The 26,014-nt window shown below is 41.1% G+C and overlaps 1 protein-coding gene across 1 annotated transcript in view; it reads right to left on the bottom strand.

The window, feature by feature from the left end:
* PCCA (propionyl-CoA carboxylase subunit alpha) overlaps positions 1 to 26,014 on the bottom strand; it is an 863,696-nt gene that overhangs the window by 595,615 nt on the left and 242,067 nt on the right. Inside the window, exons 7-8 of the mRNA XM_053707812.1 lie at positions 7,481 to 7,624; positions 7,048 to 7,122 (exon numbers count right to left, since the gene is read on the bottom strand). Coding sequence (XP_053563787.1) covers positions 7,048 to 7,122; positions 7,481 to 7,624 — 219 coding nt within the window. The remainder of the gene's footprint in view (positions 1 to 7,047; positions 7,123 to 7,480; positions 7,625 to 26,014) is intronic.

The raw sequence follows: 26,014 nt of genomic DNA on the forward strand, positions 1-26,014 counted from the left end.
CTGGTCTGAATAAATTTTCTTTCTTTGGTACAATGAATAGGTTTGAATAAAACCCCAAACCTTGTTCCTGAGGAGGAACTGGCATGATTACCCCTGAAGACTCCAGGTCTGAAACACACTTCAGAAAAGCCTGGAGCTTTTACTGGATTTACAGGGATGCGTGAGAGAAAAAATCTTCTCACAGGAGGTCTTACTCTGAATCCTATTCGATACCCTTGAGAGACAATGCTCTGAATCCAATGATTTTGGACAGATTTTATCCAAAAATCCTTGAAAACCCTTAATCTGCCCCCTACCAGCTGAGCTGGCATGAGGGCCGCACCTTCATGCGGATTTAGGGGCTGACTTTGGTTTCCTAAATGGCTTGGATTTATTCCAATTTGAGGAAGGCTTCCAATTGGAAGCAGATTCCTTGGGGGGAGGATTGAGTTTTTGTTCCTTATTCTGACGAAAGGAACGAAAATGGTTAGAAGCCTTAGATGTACCCTTAGGTTTTTATCCTGAGGCAAAAAAACTCCTTTTCCCCCAGTGATAGTTGAAATAATAGAATCCAACTGAGAACCAAATAAATTATTACCTTGGAAAGAAATAGATAGTAATCTAGATTTAGATCTCATATCAGCATTCCAAGATTTAAGCCACAAAGCCCTTCTAGCTAAAACAGCTAAAGACATGGATCTAACATCAATTAATATCAAAAATGGCATCACAAATAAAATGATTAGCATGTTGCAGTAAGCGAACAACGCTAGATATGTCAGAATCCAATTCGTGTTGCGCTAAACTATCCAACCAGAAAGTTGATGCAGCCGCAACATCTGCCAAATAAATAGCAGGTCTGAGAAGATGACCTGAATATAAATAGGCCTTCCTTAGATAAGATTCAAGCTTCCTATCTAAAGGATCCTTAAAGGAAGTGCTATCTTCCATAGGAATAGTGGTACGTTTAGCAAGAGTAGAAATAGCCCCATCAACTTTGGGGATTTTTTCCCAAAACTCTATAGATTTTGCTGGTAAAGGATACAATTTTTTAAACCTTGAAGAAGGAATAAAAGAAGTACCTGGCTTATTCCATTCCCTAGAAATCATATCAGAAATAGCCTCAGGAATAGGAAAAACCCCTGAGGAAACCACAGGAGGTTTAAAAACAGCATTTAAACGTTTATTAGACTGAATGTCAATAGGACTGGTTACCTCAATATCCAAAGTAATTAACACTTCTTTTAATAAAGAACGCATATACTCTTTTTTAAATAAATAAGTAGATTTGTCAGTGCCAATGTCTGAGGAAGAATCTTCTGTTTCAGATAGATCCTCATCAGAAGAGGATGAATTATTATGTTGTTGGTCATTTGAAATTTCATCAGCTAATTGAGAAGTTTTAAAAGTCCATTTACGTTTATTAGAAGGTGGAAATGCAGACAAAGCCTTCATAATAGAATCAGAAACAAATTCTTTAAAATTTACAGGTATATCATGCACATTAGAAGTTGAAGGAACTGCAACTGGCAATGTACTATTACTGATGGAAACACTATCTGCATGTAAAAGTTGATCATGACAACTATTACAAATGACATTCGGTGGAATAATTTCTACAATTTTACAACAAATGCACTTAGCTTTGGTAAAACCGATGTCAGGCAGCAATGTTCCAGCAAAAACTTCTGAGACAGGATCAGATTGTGACATCTTGCACAATGAAAGAGAAAAAACAACATATAAAGCAAAATTATCTATTTCCTTATATGACAGTTTCAGGAATGGGAAAAAATGCAATAGCATAGGCCTCTGAAAGCAAAAAGCAAGAGGCAAACAAACAAGGGGTATTAAAATAATGATGAAAAAAGTTTGGCGCCAAGTATGACGCACAACGTAACGTAAACTCTTTTTTGGCGCCAAAAATGACCGGAAATGACACACTTGCGTCACTAATGACGCCTCCGAGTGAAAGGTCTCGGTGTCACATATGACGCCGGAAATGACGAAGTTGCGTCATAAACGTACTTTTTCGTGCCCAAAAAATTTTCGCGCCAAGAATGACGCAATAAAGTTTAGCATTTGACGCACCCGCGGGGCTAATACCCGCAATTGCAAGAAGTAGTCAATTGAAAAAAGACTAAACCCCAGGTAAGAAATACATTTCTTAAAAATGTTTACATTCCCAAATATGAAACTGACAGTCTGCAGAAGGAAATAGATAAACCTGACTCATGGCAAATATAAGTACAATACATATATTTAAAACTTTATATAAATGCATAAAGTGCCAAACCATAGCTGAGAGTGTCTTAAGTAATGAAAACATATTTACCAAAAGACACCCATCCACATATAGCAGATAGCCAAACCAGTACTAAAACGGTTATTAGTAGAGGTAATGGTAAATTGAGAGTATATCGTCAATCTGAAAAGGGAGGTAGGAGATGAATCTCTACGACCGATAACAGAGAACCTATGAAATAGACCCCCGTTAGGGAAATCATCGTATTCAAATAAGTGATACTCCCTTCACGTCCCTCTGACATTCGCTGTACTCTGAGAGGAATCAGGCTTCAACAATGCTGAGAAGCGCATATCAACGTAGAAATCTTAGCACAAACTTACTTCACCACCTCCATAGGAGTTTGTAAAACTGAATTGTGGGTGTGATGAGGGGTGTATTTATAGGCATTTTGAGGTTTGGGAAACTTTGCCCCTCCTGGTAGGATTGTATATCCCATATGTCACTAGCTCATGGACTCTTGCCAATTACATGAAAGAAATACTAAATATTAACAAAATAAAATTATAAAAAAACGTTACTGTCTCTTTAAATGCAAACGATTTTGCTATTTTTTCTGCAAAGTGTCAGATTTGTCTTTTAACACAAACGGACAGAAAAAGAAAATGCTAAATGCACCTCTGCACCTCAACAGCCTGCTGAGGTGCTCCTACCATGCAAACTGACACCTGATCCTCTGCTTGTAACAATCAGTTTCACACATTCAGCCACTGAACCGGACTTCCCCGCATCCGTGCTATGAGCGCATGGAATTACACTACATGCCGCTCTAGCACCAACAATCAACTAGCCCAGCTGAATGACGCACTAAACTGTTCAGGAAAACCGCGCTAAGTGAAGAGGCACGCAAATACAGAAAGTCCCGTCCATAGTGGGCGTACCCAATGCCTAATGTCTCTCCCTCTGGGGAAAAAACACTGTGAAACCACCGGAGCCCTCCATAGAAAAAACAACTAAGCCACATAACTCCAGCCCCAGTGCCCTGACACTGTCCAAAAAAACTCTCAGTCTGAAAGTTTAAAAACCGTCCCAACATAAACAGGTTTTTCCATTAACCCCTTATGCTCCATAGTGCTAATGTAAATATACTGAGACTCCTTAGATCCCAAAAAAAGGTAGAACTTACCTTAAACACTGCCTGGCAGCAAGGCAGGTCCCAAGCTTGAGAGGCCCTCTCCCTCACATTGGCCTGAGAAAGAAAGAAACAAATGCTGAGTCAGTGACAACCTCAGGCTGAAGGATAAGGGCAGCAGAAATATGGAAGGTGCAGTGAGAATTATGTCCCACAAGTTCCCATTGCTCTAAAGCCACCAAAGCTCTACTGTAGAGACTGATATGGACTAAGGCTACACCCTAGAACAAAGCAGTACACTCTGGCACTACTTAAAAATAATAAACTCTTGATTGCAAAATCTAATCTAACACCTCACTTTACCTCTTCCTATCACTAACGTAGGCAAAGAGAATGACTGTAGTGGGAGGGAAGGGAGGAGCTATTTAACAGCTCTGCTGTGGTGCTCTTTGCCTCCAGGAGGTGAAATCCCACAAGTAAGGATGATGATCCGTGGACTCATTGTGTCTTTAAAAAGAAATGAGTATTCCTGTATCTCTCCAAATGTCATGTTAATGGAATAACAGGGACAACACCTCAGAGCATTGGTCTTACTTTTTGGGTCTTATGCTACTGTTAAAAAATCCATATCACCCTCCTCACCATAGAATTTATGTTTCTATAATATTGCTCTTTAAAATAAGGGGTTACATGTCTTAAAAGCTGCCAATGGACTGTAATAGTAAGAATTAACACCTGCTAGACCCATTTTGTTTGATTCTTAGTGTCAGGGCTCTTAGATGTTTCTCTCAGCAAATATAAGCTTGCAGGTCTCTAAATAAATGCGAAAATGGAGAATAGAAATAAATGATATTTTGTGAAAATATATAGTATGATTATTATGATAGAAGAATTTTACATGTGATATTTTTTCAATTGGTGGATACAAACAAAAGATAGAAGGAAGACCATGCAGTAATTTTACATAACAGGTATGTTGCTAATAGATGAAAGAATATGATAAATACATTATCTTAACTGAAAAAGCTATTAAAGAGTTTAATTAGTTGTCTGCTAGGGCAAAAATAAAACAAGACCTTAAAGGGACATTAAACCCAAAACATTTCTTTCATGATTCAGATAGGGAATACAATTTTTAAAAAGTTTCCAATTTACTTCTATTATCAAATGTATTTCATTCTCATGTTATTCTTTGTTGAAGAGATACCTAGGTAGGTAGCGTGCACATGCCTGAAGCCCTACATGACAGGAAATAGTGCTGCTATCTAGTGCTCCTGCTAATGTATGACATTGTTGCAAAACTGCTGCTATATAGTGCTGCAGACATGTGAACACTCTTGAGCTTACATTTCTGCTTTTCAAATAAGGATAACAAGAAAATGAAGAAAATATGATAATAGAAGTAAATTAGAAAGTTGTTTAAAATTTGATGTTCTATCTAAATCATGAAAAAAATGGGTTTTATGTCCCTTTAAGTGCTGTAGCCAAAATCTTTGAGTGAGAAAAGCACTCTGAACAGAGGACTCCAAATATGAGGAACTACAGGAAGCTCTATTTTATGCATTTTGAAAGCCACAGTAGGCTTAAATGTTATCAAAGTTATTTGGGAAGAATACCCCTGTGTAGGGTTATTAAATAAGTTACAGGGGTAATAGTCCTCTGCCTCCTGAGATATAACCAAGTGCAAAATTTAATTACACAATAATAAACCTCATGAGAGGTTTCTTCAAAAATCATATGAGCAGTGCAGACACCCAAATATAGAATGCAGATCAACTTTAGCCATCCAAAATAAAATATCAACAAGTTTTTAAAATCATACCCTCTACTTTATTGAAAAACAAACAAAAAATTGTAAATGTTCAATTTGGCAACTGGTAAATGTTATGTTTCATTTAACTTGGACAAGGCAACAGGAAGACATAAAAGAAAATAGACACATATCAGTATTACAAATATGCATCAAGGAATGATATCATAAGCAATATGCCTTTTTCCCAGCATCAGCCTTAACTTATAACACTTCTCAGAGAGCTTAGGGGGTTTCCAGACAGACGCCATGATTAAGAACCACTGCTGTACTGGATTATGAAAATGAGCAATCTTAAGAATTCTTAATATTTCTTACAGTAACATTTATTAATCATTAAGCTCACTGTTAATTGAATTGCCATGCCAAAAGATGGAGCCCCATGAATAGCTAATTAACTTACTTGCAATTATTGACATCATTAGACACAAAAGATTTGCTGACTAAGAAAATGTGTCCTTAGCTTAATAATAAACAGTCACGCCATAGGAAAGACCAGTTGTAGTAAATGTTCTCACCACAGCTCTGAATCCTCTGGCATCACTAAAATCTATTTTGTCTGGACTAGAAAGACCTACATGAAGTTAGAAGGCATCTTACACCCTTCATTTTTAATTCACCTCTCCCACAAAAATGAACTCCCAGCCCACCATGTCTACCTGACAAGTGACAGCCCAATCTGATTAAATGCTTACAAGGGAGGGGACAAGTGGGCCTCCATGACAGGCCAAAAGTGATCACCATGGAGATACATAATTACAGCTGTCAACGCATCTACCGTCCTGCTGGCATGAATTTGATTGCTCCCAGCAATAATGATAGACAAAGCTTAGTGTGCACTCTCTTACACCCAATCACTTTATCTATTCCTTGGTTCATTTAGCTGACATGCAACATTCACACAAGCAAATAACAGCAGTAGACAAAACATTTAAGGCATTTTAATTGTTTTTTTTTCCTTCTTTTTTTCTTCAAGGGATAACCCCTATGCACACATGTTATTACACAAAACTCCTGCTGCAGCATTAATTGAAGAAAGATTTGGTGGGACATTGACTGTAGGGGGTATAGTTTGTCCATTATCACTTGCACTTTCAACAGGTCTCACGTCTCAAAACTGCAAATTGCAAAAACTTGCAAGGGCAAAATGTTTGACATCTTGTTAGCCATTAAAATGTGGATGGAAACTTAAAACAGTCTCCGTAATTAATGTGCATTTTTAATTCAATGAATCTTTCCCTTTCACATTCTGAAGTGATGTTTAAATAAAACCTCTAATGCATGTTTTCTTTTCTTATATTTAGTGAGACATAATGCCTGTTAAGCCTTTGCAATTTTTGCTCTGCTCACAGGCTTTGAACACAGCATGCAGCCTCTGAACATAGAAAGGGTCAGGTCCCATTAGAAAGAATATGGGAAAAACAATTTTAAGAAGTGAAATAAATCACATATCCAATAACATCTTAACATTCTGAATTCTTCCTCTTCTCCACGCAAGTAATCAGTCTGAATAATTGTACACACACATGATATATTCCTGTCAGTCTTCGTGGAAACACTGTGTCACTTTTATGCCAATTCTATTTTTTTTTTAGCTCTGAAGAGAGTAGCTTTCCTTGTTCTTTTCACAGAGCAGAAAATTGTTAAACAAACAGCTAGTGTTCTCGAAAATATTGAGTAGAACTCTTTAATAAACACACTATGTAAAATGCAGATCACTCTCTGTTCTGTGAATGTTAACACAGCTAAGTGGGTTAGCTTTAACATAATACTATTATTTCTTTATGTTTCTTTTTGTTTTAATTTATTTATTATACAGTTTCACCGTAAAAAGTAATTATACACATTCACATATAAAAGAAGAAAAGATAAAAGGCTTACACCAGGCAAATGGTTGGGTTCTTCATACTGAGAAAGACGGCCAATGGATGGTAAACCAAAGGATTTAAAGGGATCCTGTTATAAAATAAAATAAGACATTTTTTTTAAAATTTTTATTAATTAAGGAACCATGAAAAAAAAAAGGCAAAAACAAAATCCAACTTTTAGTTTAACTGACATACGATGAACACTTTATTAGGTCTAAAACGTGGTTTTTTTTCTAGAATAAAAAATGTAAAACTTATTTTAAATGACTTACCTTTAAAACTTAAAATCAATATTTTAATCCAAATAAGTATTTAACTGTACAATGCACATGAACTTGCCTGAGTAGACACGAGACAGTCAAACCTTGACTTCACCTTGGTTATGATACCAGAATTTGAGCATCTAGTGCAAAAAATGCTAACCCAGCCATTACAGCTGCTTTTACCTCAGCATAGACACGGCATTCAACCGCCCAGCCATTTATGGGTATATCAGCTTGTTTGTGCCTGAGAGAGTAACCCTTAGCAACACGGATCATTTCTTGGACAAGGTCCAGACCAGTAATGCATTCTGTGATGGGATGCTCAACCTGCAGGGTAAAAACTGTCTATCAGTAGGTGGAAAAATGAAGTAGCTCAACATAGTGCAAAAAGAAAAACAGGAATAATTAAACATATTAAAATCTAACACACCATACAGTATATATTACATAGTTTTCCTTTGATTACGAATATAATATTTAGTAACAGTAAATAATTGTTAACAAGCATATCTTAATTTATCTATTTGATTTAACTCCCAAAAGTGAAGCCCACATATTGCCTATGGGCTTGAAATCTATGCATTAATCTTGTAATATTTTATTTTAAAGGGACATCAAACTTGAACAAGCTTATCATGCTGTTCTGCTATATTCAACATGGCATACACAGGAGCAGATTATGATTTACTGTAAACTACTCTATACTCCAAATCTCAGCCATTCGCCTGCTTTCACTAACCTGTCCTGACAAGCAACCAGATTAGCGTAATCTTACATCAGCGCAGTGTAGCAGAAACGAGCAGATGGATCCTGCAATTTTTTTCCCTCAAGACATATCCTGTGTAGTGCTTAGCATGCACAATAGCTAGGATGGACTGGATGGACTCTTATCAGCAAATTACTGCTTACTGCTTTAGATGATGCAGTCGTGGGAATACCCTCAGCCTTTTACTCCACATCCGTGTCCAGACTTTATAAAGTATGTGTGAGTCTCTTTGTAACAATACAATATGGATAATAAGGATAATTACTTAATTTGTATTGTATTACATTGTCTTTGCGATGAAGAAGCAGAAGACTAAACTGTTAGAAAAACACAGTCATTAACAGTTAAATTCTTCACTCAATTGCACTGGAATGACTAACAAAATATAAGTAGATTACTGTGCAAAAACTTTTTATTCAATTTGGCTGGCTTTTTTCTCTATGAAATACCAATCCAATTTTGAACTGTAGCTGTTTAAATTAGTTATATGGGATACAACTGGAACATCCTGTTTTCTAAGGTTTGGATTGGGTAAATTACAATTTTAAGAAGTATGCATTTTTTTGGCATATGCAACTAAATCAGAGGGAAACCATGGAGGAAAACTTTGATGATGATGAACCTGTCAGAATACAGTTTTTTCCCCAATTAACTAATCAAAAATCAAGATATGTGCATATCATTGTATACCAGTCTGTGTATTTTTGTTTACTAAAAGTGTAAAAGCGGTGGGGGAAAACTGCTTTAAGCAATCACTGTAGTATTTAGTGGGTCAGGCAATTATCAGCATGTTGCAGGTTATAAAATCTGAGCAAAAGAAAGCAACAAAAAAATAAAAAAAAATGCAGTGTTTATTTATTTTTCTTTATAAAATGAATGAATTCATCTGTGAAAGATAACATTTTGTATTTAATGTCCCATTAACTTTTTTTCCTTTTTAGCAATTAAAAATGATCATGTTTGTTAATACATGAACTAAGCATAAACTTGTGAAAAAGGTCTAAACAGAGTTTCAAGAGGAATGGGTGCTGAAAAATCCAAAAATCATGGAAAACTGACGTGTTTCAAAGTAAAAAAAATATAGTCCATTATTTTGTAAAACCGTAATTAAAATGTTATCACAATGCTGACGAAATATCTAGGAAAAGTACTTGCTTTAAAATGTGGATATACTTTCTATAGACTATTAGTGAAATATTGCAATAGTGAAAATTTCCAGTAAGATTGTCCAAAAAGATGAACAGTACGGTATCATATACGCAGCTGCTGTCAGATAGCAGATATGGCCTGAGATAGGGACGCAAGCACTTGTGCAGCCACAAAAACAGATGGGGCCCGTAGGAACAGGTAAGACCTCAAGTATGGTCACAGGTACAGTTAAGGACTCAGGTATGGCAATAGGTAGCGGTAAGACCTCACAAACAAGTGCAGATAGGTACAGGTGCAGTTGTAGTCCAGGAGTAGGCTGTTCAGGTACAGGCTGCAGTACAGTCTCAGGTGCAGGTTGCGATAGAGGAGCAGACTTCAGGTACAGATGCAGGCTGTGATACAAGGTATAGGGTGCAATACTGACACAAGTACAGGTGCAAAGTGCGATACAGGCTCAGGTAGCTCAAATAATATTCCTTGCTCCCTCACAGGATCCCCCCCCCCTCAATGGTGGCCTGCCTGGGTTGCCTAGGAGCAAGTTTCCGAGAATGCTGATCGTGACCGGAGGAGAGCTGGAGCATGAACCTCAGAGGCAGGTATCCAGCCTATTTCTTCAGGACCGTACCCATGCCAATCTAATAAGTACTGAAGAGCACTACATACCCTGCAGGAATAAAATCTTATAGTACTAGGAATCCCTCTTGTCCTTGGACTTTTATTGGGTTAGGAACTGTAATGTAAGAGGAATATTGATTGGAGACCGCAGGTTTTAAGAACAATGAAAAAAGTTGGGTATTTTCATAGTGGGAGGCAAATCCATCCTCCTGCCCAACTGCACTGTGAGAGATCTAACTGATAACTTGCGCATGGCAGTTACCGGCTCTATTAAAGAGACAGTAACCATTTGTAGAAAAATGCAAAAAACATAATTTATGCTTACCTGATAAATTTATTTCTCTTGTAGTGTATCCAGTCCACGGATCATCCATTACTTGTGGGATATTCTCCTTCCCAACAGGAAGTTGCAAGAGGATCACCCACAGCAGAGCTGCTATATAGCTCCTCCCCTCACTGCCATATCCAGTCATTCGACCGAAACAAGCCGAGAAAGGAGAAACCATAGGGTGCAGTGCTGACTGTAGTTTAATTAAAATTTAGACCTGCCTGAAAAGGACAGGGGCGGGCCGTGGACTGGATACACTACAAGAGAAATAAATTTATCAGGTAAGCATAAATTATGTTTTCTCTTGTTAAGTGTATCCAGTCCACGGATCATCCATTACTTGTGGGATACCAATACCAAAGCTAAAGTACACGGATGATGGGAGGGACAAGGCAGGAACTTAAACGGAAGGAACCACTGCCTGTAGAACCTTTCTCCCAAAAACAGCCTCCGAAGAAGCAAAAGTATCAAATTTGTAAAATTTGGAAAAAGTATGAAGGGAAGACCAAGTTGCAGCCTTGCAAATCTGTTCAACAGAGGCCTCATTTTTAAAGGCCCAGGTGGAAGCCACAGCTCTAGTAGAATGAGCTGTAATTCAGGAGGCTGCTGTCCAGCAGTCTCATAGGCTAAACGGATTATACTCCAAAGCCAAAAAGAAAGAGAGGTTGCCGAGGCCTTCTGACCTCTCCTCTGTCCAGAGTAAACAACAAACAGGTTACATGTTTGGCGAAAATCTTTAGTAGCCTGTAAGTAAAACTTCAAGGCACGGACTACGTCTAGATTATGCAAAAGACATTCCTTCTTTGAAGAAGGATTAGGATATAATGATGGAACAACAATCTCTTGATTGATATTCTTGTTAGAAACCACCTTAGGTAAAAACCCAGGTTTTGTACGCAGAACAACTTTATCTGAATGAAAGATCAGATAAGGAGAATCACAATGTAAGGCAGATAACTCCGAGACTCTTCGAGCCGAGGAAATAGCCATCAGAAAAAGAACTTTCCATGAAAGAAGTTTGATATAATAGAATGAAGGGGTTCAAACGGAACCCCTTGAAGAACTTTAAGAACCAAGTTTAAGCTCCATGGAGGAGCAACAGGTTTAAACACAGGCTTAATTCTAACTAAAGCCTGACAAAATGCCTGAACATCTGGAACTTCTGCCAGACGCTTGTGTAAAAGAATAGACAGAGCAGAAATCTGTCCCTTTAAAGAACTAGCTGATAATCCTTTGTCCAAACCCTCTTGGAGGAAGGACAATATCCTAGGAATCCTAACCCTACTCCATGAGTAATTCTTGGACTCACACCAATGAAGATATTTACGCCATATCTTGTGGTAAATTTTCTTGGTGACAGGCTTTCGTGCCTGTATTAAGGTATCAATTACTGACTCGGAGAAGCCACGCTTTGATAGGATCAAGCGTTCAATCTCCATGCAGTCAGTCTCAGAGAAAGTAGATTCAGATGATTGAAAGGACCTTGTATTAGAAGGTCTTGTCTCAGAGGCAGAGTCCATGGTGGAAAGGATGACATGTCCACTAGGTCTACATACCAGGCGCTATCAATATCACCAATGCTCTTTCCTGTTTGATTTTGGCAATCAGACGAGGGAGCAGAGGAAACGGTGGAAACACATAAGCCAGGTTGAAGAACCAAGGCGCTGCTAGAGCATCTATCAGTGCCGCTTCTGGGTCCCTGGACCTGGATCCGTAACAAGGAAGCTTGGCGTTCTGGCGAGACACCATGAGATCCAATTCTGGTTTGCCCCAACGGAGAACCAATTGAGCAAACACCTCCAGATGGAGTTCCCATTCCCCCGGATGAAAAGTCTGACGACTTAGAAAATCCGCCTCCCAGTTCTCTACACCTGGGATATGGATCGCTGACAGGTGGCAAGAGTGAGTCTCTGCCCAGCTAATTATCTTGGAGACTTCTGACATCGCTAGGGAACTCCTGGTTCCCCCTTGATGGTTGATGTAAGCCACAGTCGTGATGTTGTCCGACTGAAATCTGATGAACCTCAGTGTTGCTAGCTGAGGCCAAGCCAGAAGAGCATTGAATATTGCTCTTAACTCCAGAATATTTATTGGGAGGAGTTTCTCCTCCTGAGTCCATGAACCCTGAGCCTTCAGGGAGTTCCAGACTGCACCCCAACCTAGAAGGCTGGCATCTGTTGTTACAATTGTCCAATCTGGTCTGCAAAAGGTCATACCCTTGGACAGATGGGCCCGAGATAACCACCAGAGAAGAGAATCTCTGGTTTCCTGATCCAGATTTAGTAGAGGGGACAAATCTGTGTAATCCCCTTTCCACTGACTGAGCATGCATAATTGCAGCGGTCTGAGAAGCAGGCGCGCGAATGGCACTATGTCCATCGCCGCTACCATTAAGCCGATTACTTCCATGCACTGAGCCACCGTGGGGCGTGGAATGGAGTGAAGAACACGGCAAGCATTTAGAAGTTTTGATAACCTGGACTCCGTCAGGTAAATTTTCATTTCTACAGAATCTATTAGAGTCCCTAGGAAGGAAACCCTTGTGAGAGGAGATAGAGAACTCTTTTCTTCGTTCACTTTCCACCCATGCGACCTCAGGAATGCCAGAACTATCTCTGTATGAGATTTGGCAATTTGAAAGCTTGACGCCTGTATCAGGATATCGTCCAGGTAAGGAGCCACCGCTATGCCTCGCGGTCTTAGGACCGCCAGAAGTGAGCCCAGAACCTTTGTAAAAATTCTTGGGGCTGTAGCCAACCCGAATGGAAGAGCTACAAATTGGTAATGCCTGTTTAGAAAGGCAAACCTCAGGAACTGATGATGATTCTTGTGAAGGTAGGCATCCTTTAAGTCCACTGTGGTCATGTACTGACCCTCTTGGATCCTGGGTAAAATGGTTCGAATAGTTTCCATCTTGAATGACGGAACTCTGAGGAATTTGTTTAGGATCTTTAAATCCAAAATTGGTCTGAAGGTTCCCTCTTTTTTGGGAACCACAAACAGATTTGAATAAAACCCCTGTCCTTGTTCCGTCCGCGGAAATGGATGGATCACTCCCATTACAAGGAGATCTTGTACGCAGCTTAGGAATGCCTCTTTCTTTATCTGGTTTGCAGATAATCTTGAAAGGTGAAATCTCCCTTGTGGAGGAGAAGCTTTGAAGTCCAGAAGATATCCCTGAGATATGATCTCCAACGCCCAGGGATCCTGAACATCTCTTGCCCACGCCTGGGCGAAGAGAGAGAGTCTGCCCCCTACTAGATCCGTTGTCGGATAGGGGGCCGCTCCTTCATGCTGTCTTAGAGGCAGCAGCAGGCTTTCTGGCCTGCTTGCCCTTGTTCCAGGACTGGTTAGGTTTCCAGGCCTGCTTGGATTGAGCAAAAGTTCCCTCTTGTTTTGAAGCAGAGGAAGTTGATGCTGCACCTGCCTTGAAATTTCGAAAGGCACGAAAAGTAGACTGTTTGGCCTTTGATTTGGCCCTGTCCTGAGGAAGGGTATGACCCTTACCTCCAGTAATGTCAGCAATAATTTCTTTCAAACCAGGCCCGAATAAGGTCTGCCCCTTGAAAGGAATGTTGAGTAATTTAGACTTTGAAGTCACATCAGCTGACCAGGATTTGAGCCATAGCGGCCTACGCGCCTGGATGGCGAATCCGGAATTCTTAGCCGTTAGTTTAGTCAAATGAACAATGGCATCAGAAACAAATGAGTTAGTTAGCTTAAGAGTTCTAATTTCAGTCAATGGAGCTGTATAGATGGCCTCTTCCAGGGTCTCAAACCAGAATGCCGCCGCAGCAGTGACAGGCACAATGCATGCAAGGGGCTGTAAAATAAAACCTTGTTGAATAAACATTTTCTTAAGGTAACCCTCTAATTTTTTTATCCATTGGATCTGAAAAAGCACAACTGTCCTCAACCGGGATAGTGGTACGCTTTGCTAAAGTAGAAACTGCTCCCTCCACCTTAGGGACAGTCTGCCATAAGTCCTGTGTGGTGGCATCTATTGGAAACATTTTTCTAAATATAGGAGGTGGGGAAAAGGGCACACCAGGCCTATCCCACTCCTTACTAATAATTTCTGTAAGCCTTTTAGGTATTGGAAAAACATCAGTACTCACCGGCACTGCAAAGTATTTATCCAGCCTACACAATTTCTCTGGCACTGCAATTGTGTCACAGTCATTCAGAGCAGCTAATACCTCCCCAAGCAATACACGGAGGTTCTCAAGCTTAAATTTAAAATTAGAAATCTCTGAATCAGGTCTCCCCGATTCAGAGACGTCACCCACAGACTGAAGCTCTCCGTCCTCAGGTTCTGCATATTGTGACGCAGTATCAGACATGGCTCTTACAGCATCTACGCGCTCTGTATCTCGTCTAACCCCAGAGCTATCGCGCTTGCCTCTCAATTCAACTCTGACAGGGTATTATTCATGATTGCAGCCATGTCCTGCAAAGTAATCGCTATGGGCGTCCCTGATGTACTTGGCGCCATATTAGCGTGCGTCCCTTGAGCGGGAGGCGAAGGGTCTGACACGTGGGGAGAGTTAGTCGGCATAACTTCCACCTCGACAGACCCCTCTGGTGACAATTCTTTTATAGATAAAGACTGATCGTTACTGTTTAAGGTGAAATCAATACATTTAGTACACATTCTCCTATGGGGCTCCACCATGGCTTTTAAACATAATGAACAAGCATCCTCTGTTTCAGACATGTTTGTACAGACTAGCAATGAGACTAGCAAGCTTGGAAAACACTTTAAAGCAAGTTAACAAGCAATTTAAAAAATGTTACTGTGCCTTTAAGAGAAACAAATTTTGACAAAATTTGAAATAACAGTGAAAAAAGGCAGTTACACTAACAAAATTTTTACAGTGTATGTAACATGTCAGCAGAGCATTGCACCCACTTGCAAATGGATGATTAACCCCTTAATAACAAAAACAGAATAATAAATGACAAAAACGTTTTTTAAACACAGTCACAACAACTGCAACAGTCTACTGTGATTGTTACCCTCCTCAAACACGACTTTGAAGCCTTTTGAGCCCTTCAGAGATGTCCTGGATCATGCAGGAAGAAGCTGAATGTCTCTGTCAGTATTTTTATCTGCACAGAAAAGCACTAAAATAGGCCCTTCCCACTCATATTGCAACAGTGGAAAGCCTCAGGAACTGTTTCTAGGCAAAAATCAAACCAGCCATGTGGAAAAAAACTAGGCCCCAATAAGTTTTGTCACCAAACATATATAAAAACGATTAAACAAGCCAGCAAACGTTTTATATTACACTTTTATAAGAGTATGTATCTCTGTTAATAAGCCTGATACCAGTCGCTATCACTGCATTTAAGGCTTTACTTACATTAATCCGGTATCAGCAGCATTTTCTAGCAAATTCCATCCCTAGAAAAATATTAACTGCACATACCTTATTGCAGGAAAACCTGCACGCCATTCCCTCTCTGAAGTTACCTCACTCCTCAGAATGTGAGAACAGCAATGGATCTTAGTTACTTCTGCTAAGATCATAGAAATCACAGGCAGATTCTTCTTCTAATGCTGCCTGAGATGAAACAGTACACTCCGGTACCATTTAAAAATAACAAACTTTTGATTGAAGTTAAAAAACTAACTATAATACACCACTCTCCTCTTACTACGTCCATCTTTGTTGAGAGTTGCAAGAGAATGACTGGATATGGCAGTGAGGGGAGGAGCTATATAGCAGCTCTGCTGTGGGTGATCCTCTTGCAACTTCCTGTTGGGAAGGAGAATATCCCACAAGTAATGGATGATCCGTGGACTGGATACACTTAACAAGAGAAATAAGGTTTTTGATGTAAAAATGTTAAATTGAGCTACTAAGTAGTCTTAAGGATGCTAGATAAGAACTATCCTGTTCCCTCAAATTCCCATGTTAAACATATAGGTAAAGCTCCTCAGGTGTAAGGCTGTGACCCCCAGCTATGTAGTACCTGTAAGGAGAGTACTATTAGATAGCTCCTGGGCTGTGTGGGTAATGGAAAGCACATAGCACAGTTAATCCTCACCCCTGTTTGATAGTAGGGCACCTCTGAAATCTTGAACCTTTCTCCTCCAAGAACAAACTGGGGATGGAGAGAAGGTGGGAGGGGCTAAATCTCTGAGGGTTCCCTCATGTTATGAAGCTATGGGCTCTCATCAGCTAAGAAGGAAAATGGGACCTGGTAAGGTTTTCAGGAACAAAAAGCATTGAAAGAGGCAACTTAACAATCAATGTTAAAAGATCCTGAGACTTAATGTGTAACACTGTTGATGTCAAATAAGCTATTATATGCTGTGAAGGAATGGTGGGATCTGGTTGTTGAGGAGAATCTTGAAGCTCTTCATGATGTCTAGGCAGAGAATCTGTTTTAATATTTTTAGTACCCTGAATATAAGATAGCACATAATTAAATATGGTGAAAAACAAGGCTCATTGAGCTTGATGTGGGTTTAGTCTATGAGCAGGTGATCTGTCCGAAAAATGAATGGTTGAACAGTGACTCCATTTTTCTAGCTTGATGGCAAGTAATTAATTATTCTGTGCAATGTATTTTTGTTCTGCAAGAAAAACACGTAAAAATCAAACATGCATCTTCCAAGTTCTGGGGTTTTCTTGGGACAGAATGGCACCTATAGTGTTATTGGAAACATTTACCTAGACTATAAACTATCAAATTACGAATTCATACTCATATTCATTCTATTCATATTTATTATCTTTGAGTTTTTAGGGATCTCATTTTGGGAGCTTGTATCTTGTAATGTTGGCGCAGTATACAAATTAATTTAATTGTAAACTATCAAATTACATCTGGATGACATGAGATGGAGGCAGAAGTTAATACTTCTTTAGGTCTCTGGAAAGCACTCACAATTTCTTAGCTCTTTTTTTTTTGTTAATGAAGTAATTTTAAAATGAAGAGTCTGTAAAAATTATCAAATCCAAGAAGGCATTAGATGCCTTTCAAATTTGTGGGTCTTTCCAAATGCAGGATTGTAAATTTTTTTTTTTTATTAAACATTTTTTATTGAGGACATATCGTTAACAGATTACTTTTCTCCAGTAAAGATATATACAACATCAAAAATCAATAAAGCATAAAAAGTATATTTACATGTGCAAGGTTCAGTAACTGTAGAATACCAATGATAATGCAAGTTTCTCCCTGCAAGGGAGTCCTCGTTTTTACAGAGGTCACCTTTTATATATATAGTAAACTTTCATGGGTATACAATCGTATATCATCGTTCTATAAAGGTGTTATCCTTAGAACAGCAATCCAGTCAATGGAAGTGATTAAGTAGTGTGGTTTTAACTATCATGTTACATCACAGTTTCCTATTAGTATGGAGGGGCCTTCCGACCCCTCTCCGCTCATTATCTGCTAGTGAGGATATTGGGCTTCTGTCTTGGTTTCTGGGAAGGTGTGGGGGGAGAGGGGCATATGAGGAGGTTGGAAGTTGGAGTAGCTAGAAGAACGTATTTCTATATATCTTCCTATTTCTGAGGGTTCAAGTGGGAGTTAGGTGAGTCAACATGGATTCCCACGGTTCCCAAATTAGGCAGTAATTATGTAATTGCCCTTGTTCTCTAGCCACGTAATTTTTCATATTTTTGATATAGTTCACTCCCTCAATTACACTCTGTATTCTGGGGGGTTGACTCTTTTTCCAATTCCTGGCTATTAGCAATTTAGCAGAGAGGAGGATATATATCAAGAGCTTTTGCTTGGTTTTGGGGAGCTTGTCCATACCTAGGTGCAGTATGGCTAGGGCTGGACTCAAGGTTGGCGCTAGCTCTAAGTCTTTACAGATCTTTTCGATTTTCTGCCAGTAAGTCGTCAGTTTAGGGCAGGTCCACCAGACATGGATGGGGGACCCCGGCTCTCCACACTCCCTCCAACACTGTTGTGAGTGGTCAGGAAAAAGCTTCTGTAGTTTTGTGGGTACTAAGTGCCATCTGGTGATTATTTTGAAGTATAACTCATAGAGAGTAACGCAATGGGTTGCTTTTTTCGTTAAGCTAATGGCCTTGCTCCAGGCATCTGATGGAAATGTGGCCTGCAAGTCTCTCTCCCATGCAGTCATATGAATTGTTTTTGGAGTAGTCTCTTCTTCAATAAGACAGTGATAATGTACTGTGAGGGGTTTATGTTGCTGGGTATTGGTTGTCCATCGTGTCTCCCAAATAGTCAGGTCTCTCAATGGTTCGTCTAGGAAGCCCCAGGATTTCAACAGTGTACGGAGTCTCAGTAAGTCAAATTGGTGTTTGGGAGTTAGTGTAGGGAGGCTCAGCATGTCTCTATGTGTTCTTAAGTGTCCGTTGCAGTAAAAGTCACCCACTGTGTTTATGCCCGTAGTAGCCCATGCGCTAAGATGTGTATTAAGTAGCCCCACTAGAAGGGCCCTTATTGGATGTATTGGTGAGGGGTGCGGGGCCACCAGTTTGTTATGACGCAGCTTATTCCAAGCTTCTTGACATCCTTTCACTATGTTGTTGGCGACATGAACTTTGGCTTGCCAGTGTGGGGGTAGCCAAAGCAAATCTTCGAGATAGACGTAAGCTGGCAGTGAGGCCTGCTCTAAATCTCTCCACCTTGTTGGGGGGGAGATCTTTACTCCACGCTGTAGCATGGGTTAGCATTGCCGCTTCATAATATTTCCGAACGCTAGGGAGGCCAAGGCCTCCCTTCTCTATCGGCATCTGCAGGATGTGTGCAGCCACCCGGGGTCTTTTATCCTGCCAAGTGTATGAGTTAAAGAGGGTCTGAAACTTCCTAATCAATGTATATGGGACTGGCATCGGAATGCAGCGGAACAGGTAGGTAATCTTTGGTAAGATCATCATTTTAAGAGCCGCTATTCTGCCCATCCAAGATATTTCACTATATCTTTTAGAGTGAAGCTCCGAAGTGACGGCTGTTAGCAGCTTTTCAAAGTTTTCTTTGATCACCACCGACTTTTTATGGGAGAGAAAGACTCCCAAGTGGCGAACTGCTTTGCAGGACCACTTGAAGGAGTAAGCAAGCTGGATCTCTTCCCTTTCATGCTGCGGAAAATTAAGGGAGTAGGCCTCCGTCTTGGTCACATTAAGTTTGTAATAAGAGATTTCTCCGAATTGTGCGAAAAGGGCCATTAACGGGGGGATAGAGTCAACTGGGTCTGAAAGAAAGACCGTAAGGTCATCGGCAAATAGCGCAAGCTTCTGAGGGGTATCATGCATCTGTACGCCATGAACCTGTTTTGATTCTCTAATTGCGATCGCCAGGGGCTCAATAGCCAAAACAAACAATAGGGGGGAGAGGGGGCATCCCTGTCTGGTTCCGTTACTGATTGTGATCTTAGGGGAGCAGAATCCCAACCCTCTAACAACTGCGGTGGGGGCCGAGTACAGCGCCTTGGTCGCTGTGATGAATGAGTCCGGTATTCCAAACGCTGATAGAGTTTGAAATAGGTAGTCCCATCTCACCCTGTCGAAGGCCTTTTCGGCATCAAACGACAGGGTGAGTACCGGGAGTCCCATATCCGCGGCTTCTGAGAAGATATTTAAAAGGCGCCGGGTATTATCGGAACCCTGCCTTCCTTGTACAAAGCCCACCTGATCTAGGTGTATAATTGTCTGCAAGTGCTTCCCTAGCCTATTAGCCAATATTTTAGCGTAGATTTTTGCATCTACGTTGATGAGTGAGATGGGCCTGTAGCTAGAGCACAGTAATGGGTCTTTACCTTCCTTTTGAATTGTGGTAATGTTGGCTTCTAGGAATTCTGCCAGGAAGGCGCCTTTAGTTGCTACTTTTTGGAAGTCGGAGCAGTATCGGGGTTATGATCGGGCTAAGTGTTCGATAGAACATTGCCGTGAACCCATCTGGCCCAGAGGCCTTATGGGGTGCGAGGTCTTCTATGGCTGCTTTGACCTCTTCTAATGTGAACTGTCGCTGTAATTCGGCTTTAGATTCCTCAGTTAGAGTGGGCACAGGTAGTGTTTCTAAGAATTTGAGAATGTCGCCATGGCCAGAGCTGCCAGTTGCTTCAGATTCCTCAAGATTGTATAGTGAAGAATAGTAACTAGCAAACGCAGCGCCTATTTCTTTAGGAGAGTGTACCACACCACTGCACGTCACTATGTGGGGTATCCTTTTCTGTAGTGTGCGCATGCGTAATTTGTTATCTAGAAGCTTGTCTGCCCTATTGCCTTTGTGGTAATACAATTGTTTGAGCTTATGTAGATTCTCCTGGACCCGGGACAGATCTCTCTTGGAGATTTTTTCCCTGATAAGTCCAATTTGATTGGCTACTTGAACACTAGGGATCGTTTTGTTTGTCTGTTCAAGGGCACGAAGATCTCCATATAACTTCGCTAAGGGCTGGCTATGCTCTTTGCGCAGTCGGGCCATTTTCTTAATAAAATGACCCCGTAGGTATGCATTAAGAGCGGCCCAGACCATGTCAATGTCGGTGGTTCCTGTGTCATTATGTGACAGGAACTCCTTCACAACCTCTTGGAGCGCCGGAAGCTCTATATCAGAGAGCCATTGCTCAGAAAGTCGCCATGGCGGCCTATTAGTCAGGGTCTGACCATGTACACGGTCTGATGGAAGGGTTAGTAAGTTGGTCTAGAGACCACGAATCACAGAATATATGATCGATCCTGGAATATGAATTGTGGGCTTTTGAGTAGTGTGTAAAGTCTTTCTCTGAAGGTGCTAAGCATCTCCAAGCGTCATAGAGGTTGTGTTGGTATATGAGTTTCCGGAAAGCGTTGGAGGTAGATGAGACGTTTCTGTCAGAGTGTGTCGTAATGGTGGATTGCTTGTCTTTGGCTGGGTCCCAGACCATGTTGAAATCCCCCCCAATAATTAGGTGTCCTCTTTTGATCTGTTCTACGTGTGCTAATAATTTGCGGAGGAAGGGAACTTGTTTGGAATTAGGTGCATATAATGAGACTAGTGTGAACAGTGTGTTATTAAGTGAACAGATAAGTATCAGGTACCTACCCTCACTATCTCTTTCAATATACTCCATGGTAAAGGACAAGTCTCTACTAATCAGGAGGGCAACTCCTTTGGTCCTGCCCTCAGAATTGGAGGCAGTTTCACATACTGGGAAGTATCGGAAAATCCCAGAGAGTCGGGGTTCCCCCATCCAGTGTGTCTCCTGTAGGAACATTATGTGTACTTTGTGTGCTAGGAGATATCGCTGTAGCAATTTCCTCTTAGTGGGGGAATTTAAGCCTTGCGCGTTCAGCGTAGCTATACGTATCGGGGCCATTTTGGGAGTGGCGGGGGGCTGCCTGGGTTACTTAGGGTGGTAAATCAGTCTAGCAGTCAAATGTGGCGGATCAGTCTTATGCTGTGAGGGCTAGGAAAACGTGATATATATTAACTGAGAGGTATTATAAAAGGAAACCTCTATGACTGGATAAAAGTGATAAGTATACACTTTCGCAATGAGTGCACCAACCGGTCTTTGCCAGTGGGGCACAACTAATATGGTGGGGGGGAGCTGAGCGGAGAGGGGTCCACGACCCCGCCGACTTAAAATATGGGTTATAAATCTGTGGAATGAAAAAGCATATGTATTGCATATGTACATCATACATAATAGAACATTCAAAGCTGTAAACCTCATATTATAAACATTAATCTCAACAACAACAACAACAGGAGGGATTTTGAACAGAACTGGGCGATGCAACGTAAAGTGATTAGTGGCGTATCAACTACCTTTCCCTTTCTGGGCATTACTTAATTCCCTGTGCCTTGTATAGAGCCCTATTCATTACACAAGCAGGTTCTCGCTAGGAATCTGATCTATGCCTTATCGCAGTTGGACTAACTGAGGGGGGCATTAGGGTCATAGTCCAGGGTCCTCTGCATGACAGACGGCTAGGACATTAAACAATAAAGGCATTGCTTAGGTTAGTGGCTTATGTCTAAAGAGGATGGAGCACTAGAGGGCATGGAATTATCCCTAATCTTTAGGGTACTAACTGTGGATCGACTTGCCATAGGAGTTAGAGACTTACAGCTAAAGTATCGGCAAGGGCAGGTTAGTCGTTTTGTGAGGTAGTCGTGCTTAAGTTAGATTAGATGCCTCTATACTCCCAATATAGGACAGGGCTTAGCAGGAGGCATTAACATATGATATGGGTAGAGTGTATGTCAGACTCATGGAGAAGGTCCTAGCATGATGGGGGCCACGTACTAGTTATGGGCGCTCAGATACAGATTCAGTCTCCTCCCTGTGTCTCCTGCTACTAAGTGCTGAAGGGGACAGTATAAATAAGCTTATAGGTGTTCAATTGCCTAAGCATATAAGTCTGTGTAATAGACTAACAATAAATATGTGATCAATAACTCAATATAACAAAACAACAATTTACATGTGGGCATAAGTAAAGAAACAGGCATATTTAAGGATTATGGTAAGTGTCCATTACTTGGGTAAACAAATAAGCTACAATATATGATTGCTTAGGTCTCACCCATCTTCATCCTGCTTAGGCAGGATAGCAGTCCTTAAACATTGTAGAGCACTCCCTCCTATGGTGAGTCATCTTCGTCTTTCAGAGGGTCCAGCAGATAGAATGAACAAAGTAAGTAAAACAAGTAGAACAAAAAGAAAAGCAGACAGGCTCTCTACTTGTCTGCATCTCGTTGTGAATCAGTAGAATCTCTGTGCTTCTTAAAGGCTTCGTTGGATGTTCCAGGAGTACCAGAGGATCTTTGTGGTAGCGGTTTCCATGGTGGGGCTGACGCCCTCAGTCCATTGCCTATTTCTGTGTCGGGATAGCGATCTCCTCCATCTGGAGGGAGCAAGTTCCACTTTTGCAGCAACTCACGTGCCTGTTGAGGGGTAGAGGCCATATATTGGTGACTGTCCTTGGTGATAAACAGCCTTACTGGGAACCCCCACCTGTACTTCAGATCTCTCTCTCTCAGTATTTTAGTATAGGGCTGGAAATGTTTGCGTATCTGGAGCGTGTGAGTAGAAAGATCCGGGTAGATTTGCAGACCTGCATACCCTTCAGGCAATTGCTTGTCTCTGGCTAAGGCTCTGATGATTTTTTCTCTGTAGGTATAGTAGTGAAGCCTCGCTATCACATCTCTTGGTTGTCCACCATCCGCTGTTCGTGCCCTGAGGGCTCTGTGTACTCTGTCTATGAGATTCTCATCACCTGTCGCTGACCCCAATACAGCTTCAAATAGACCATGTAGATATTTCTCAAGGTCCTGTGGTAGAACTGATTCTGGCACGCCTTTGATGCGTATATTGTTGCGACGCGACCTGTCTTCTAGGTCCGCCAGCTTCAATTCCAAATCAGTGATCTGAATGGCCAGGGATTGGGAGTAGCTAAGAAGGTTGGTGTGATCTATTGCCAAGTCTTCTTGTTTGCGCTCCAGCGCATCAGTTCTCTCTCCTATGAGACCGATATCTCTCTTCAAGTCGGCATGCGATCTATCAAATCTCTTAGTCAAGGAATCGTGATGTGAGGTTAGCAGGGATTGGATGGTTTCTATCATATTGTTGTTAGTACTATTAGATATCTCCAGGGCCTGTGAGGCCTTTTGCTTTAAGATTGAACCGGTCTGGGTGTCTGAGGCACTCCCCGTATCTGAGTATTCATCTTCTGATCTCGCCTGGGCCATGTTAGAGCGGTGCTGAAAATGATCCACCACAGTTCTTTTTGGCGTAGCATGGGGCTTCTGCTTCCTTTTCTGGGCCTGTGACATCTTGTATTTACGGGATGCGAGACTATTAAGTGATATATGTATGTTAATGTTGAGAGCTTGCTTATTTATTTTACATATGCTATTAGGAACCCATTAGCCGGCAGGGCCCACGAACAATTAGTGTTCAATTACATGTTGCTATGGTCTATTCCCTCCAGGTGAAGAGGGCGCTCTGGTGAGGGCAGCCTAATCTGGGAGTCTTTATATCTGGTGCCTTGATTTACTTGGATATGTATATCTGCAACAGTGAGAGAATGAAAAGCGGGACCTTCTCCTTGAAGTTCTTTATATATGTTCAGCCTCTATTTTCCAAAACGGGAGATATGGTGATAGTTGCAGTCGTGAGAATGAACCCCTCTCCCCTGGGTATGTGTCTCCTATTGACGAAGTGGGTAAAGGGGGTGAGGATATGACCCACCAGTAGTATCTGGTGGGAAATGGCAGGGAGGGGGGTAATGCTTGTAATTGCTGGCCTATAACCGGTTAAGCTGCTCAGATTGTAATGTGGACGCGTCACCAAATGGTGGGGTCAGTCTCTGGCTCAACTTGCTTGTGTAGAGGTTCCCAGTAAGAAATAAAGCAGTCTACAGGGCCTACTTTTGGGCTGTGTGAGTAGTAGGTATCCAGCTATGTTTACACTTCCAGAGTATCTTTAATATCCCATTAACTGATTCTCTTTCATGGGCTAGAGAGGTTGTAACAAGTATAAACAATGCTTGCTGTGCTGGTGTTAAAGATTTACCAATGTCTCAAGTATCTCCTATAGTTTGTAGGCCTGTAATGCAGTAGGAGAAAACTCAATAGCGATAAAGCGATTTAGTCTCTTTCTGTGGAGGTTAGTATATTGTTCTTAAAGTCTCTCCACTCAGTTATAGGTTCTCGGGCTGGTTGCTGAGCTTGACAGTCTCTTTTTCCGGATAGCCCCTTAAGTGCACTGAGAACGGGTGTTCCAAGTGCAGGCCTGCGGCTGGTAAGTGTTTGTGACTGTATAGTGTGATTGTGCTGCGACTCACCCAGATCCTTATGTTGCGATCTCGCTGTCCAATATGGCGGCCGCTCGCGCCAAAACTACAGTCTCTTCAGATCTGGTAGAGCAGATATTCCCAAACGGGTGATCATCCAGGGGGGCCTCTCAGCCCCGGTAAAGTACCTCCGGTGTCGTTGCAGCCGCTCCGGCCGATCTCCAAGTGTCCGAGGTTGCCGCAGTTGCGGTTTGTGGTTTGGTGGGGTAAGTGTCGGAGCAATCTCCTGTAGGTCACCGGAGGTAAAGAGAGAGCGTGTCCACTTCAGCAACTTCTCGGGAGCGGAGCCCCGACCCTCCGGAGTCGTATGCTGCAGGCAGGCTAGGTTGAGACGCAGCTTCTAGATTGCGGGCGCTGGAAATCCGGTGTGAGATCAATACTCTCAATCTTTTCAGGTTGCTTCAAATAAATGGGTATAATCTTTGGACCAGTTTGGTCTTTAAGCAACAGGTTACCTTTTGCAGTAGTATTAGGTAAAATTTACGGGTGTTTTTGATCCCAAATAGCTAAATATTAAACTTTTCACGGCAGAGCTCTCTAGATGTGCTGCTACTCAGCTCCGTGGCTAGCTCCGCCCCGCAGGATTGTAAAATTTATTAGGATCCATCTGTAAACCTTCTTCAGAGAATGTTTCCTAAGAAAGTTTTCTTAAAGTCCAATAAACATTCTTTGGAGAGATGTTTTAGTACTTGTCTGACTTATTGACAATGATCCCACAATGATCTTGAGAAGATTTAAATATTTTAAAGATATACCATGACAAATTGATGCAACATATCATGAAGATATGATTGCAAGATATCATTAATAAATTACTAGAACACAGCTACAGCATTTCAGAATTTAAAGGGCATTAATTAATATTTGTAATGCCCACAGTGGGTATTAAAGGTAGTTTCCCACTCATCACCCTCCTTAAAGGCATAGAAAGGACAAAATTGAAATGTGTACAGTATGTGTGCATTTTACTTTAAAATAGATTACTTTTTGCAATATACTTCTATTCGCACAAATGCTTCTAGTAAAAGTTTTTACTGTTTTTCAATGGCATACGCACATAATCCTGTGAGGGCCTT

This window comes from Bombina bombina, chromosome 3, assembly GCF_027579735.1.
Source record: "Bombina bombina isolate aBomBom1 chromosome 3, aBomBom1.pri, whole genome shotgun sequence".
Taxonomy (NCBI): Eukaryota; Metazoa; Chordata; class Amphibia; order Anura; family Bombinatoridae; genus Bombina; species Bombina bombina.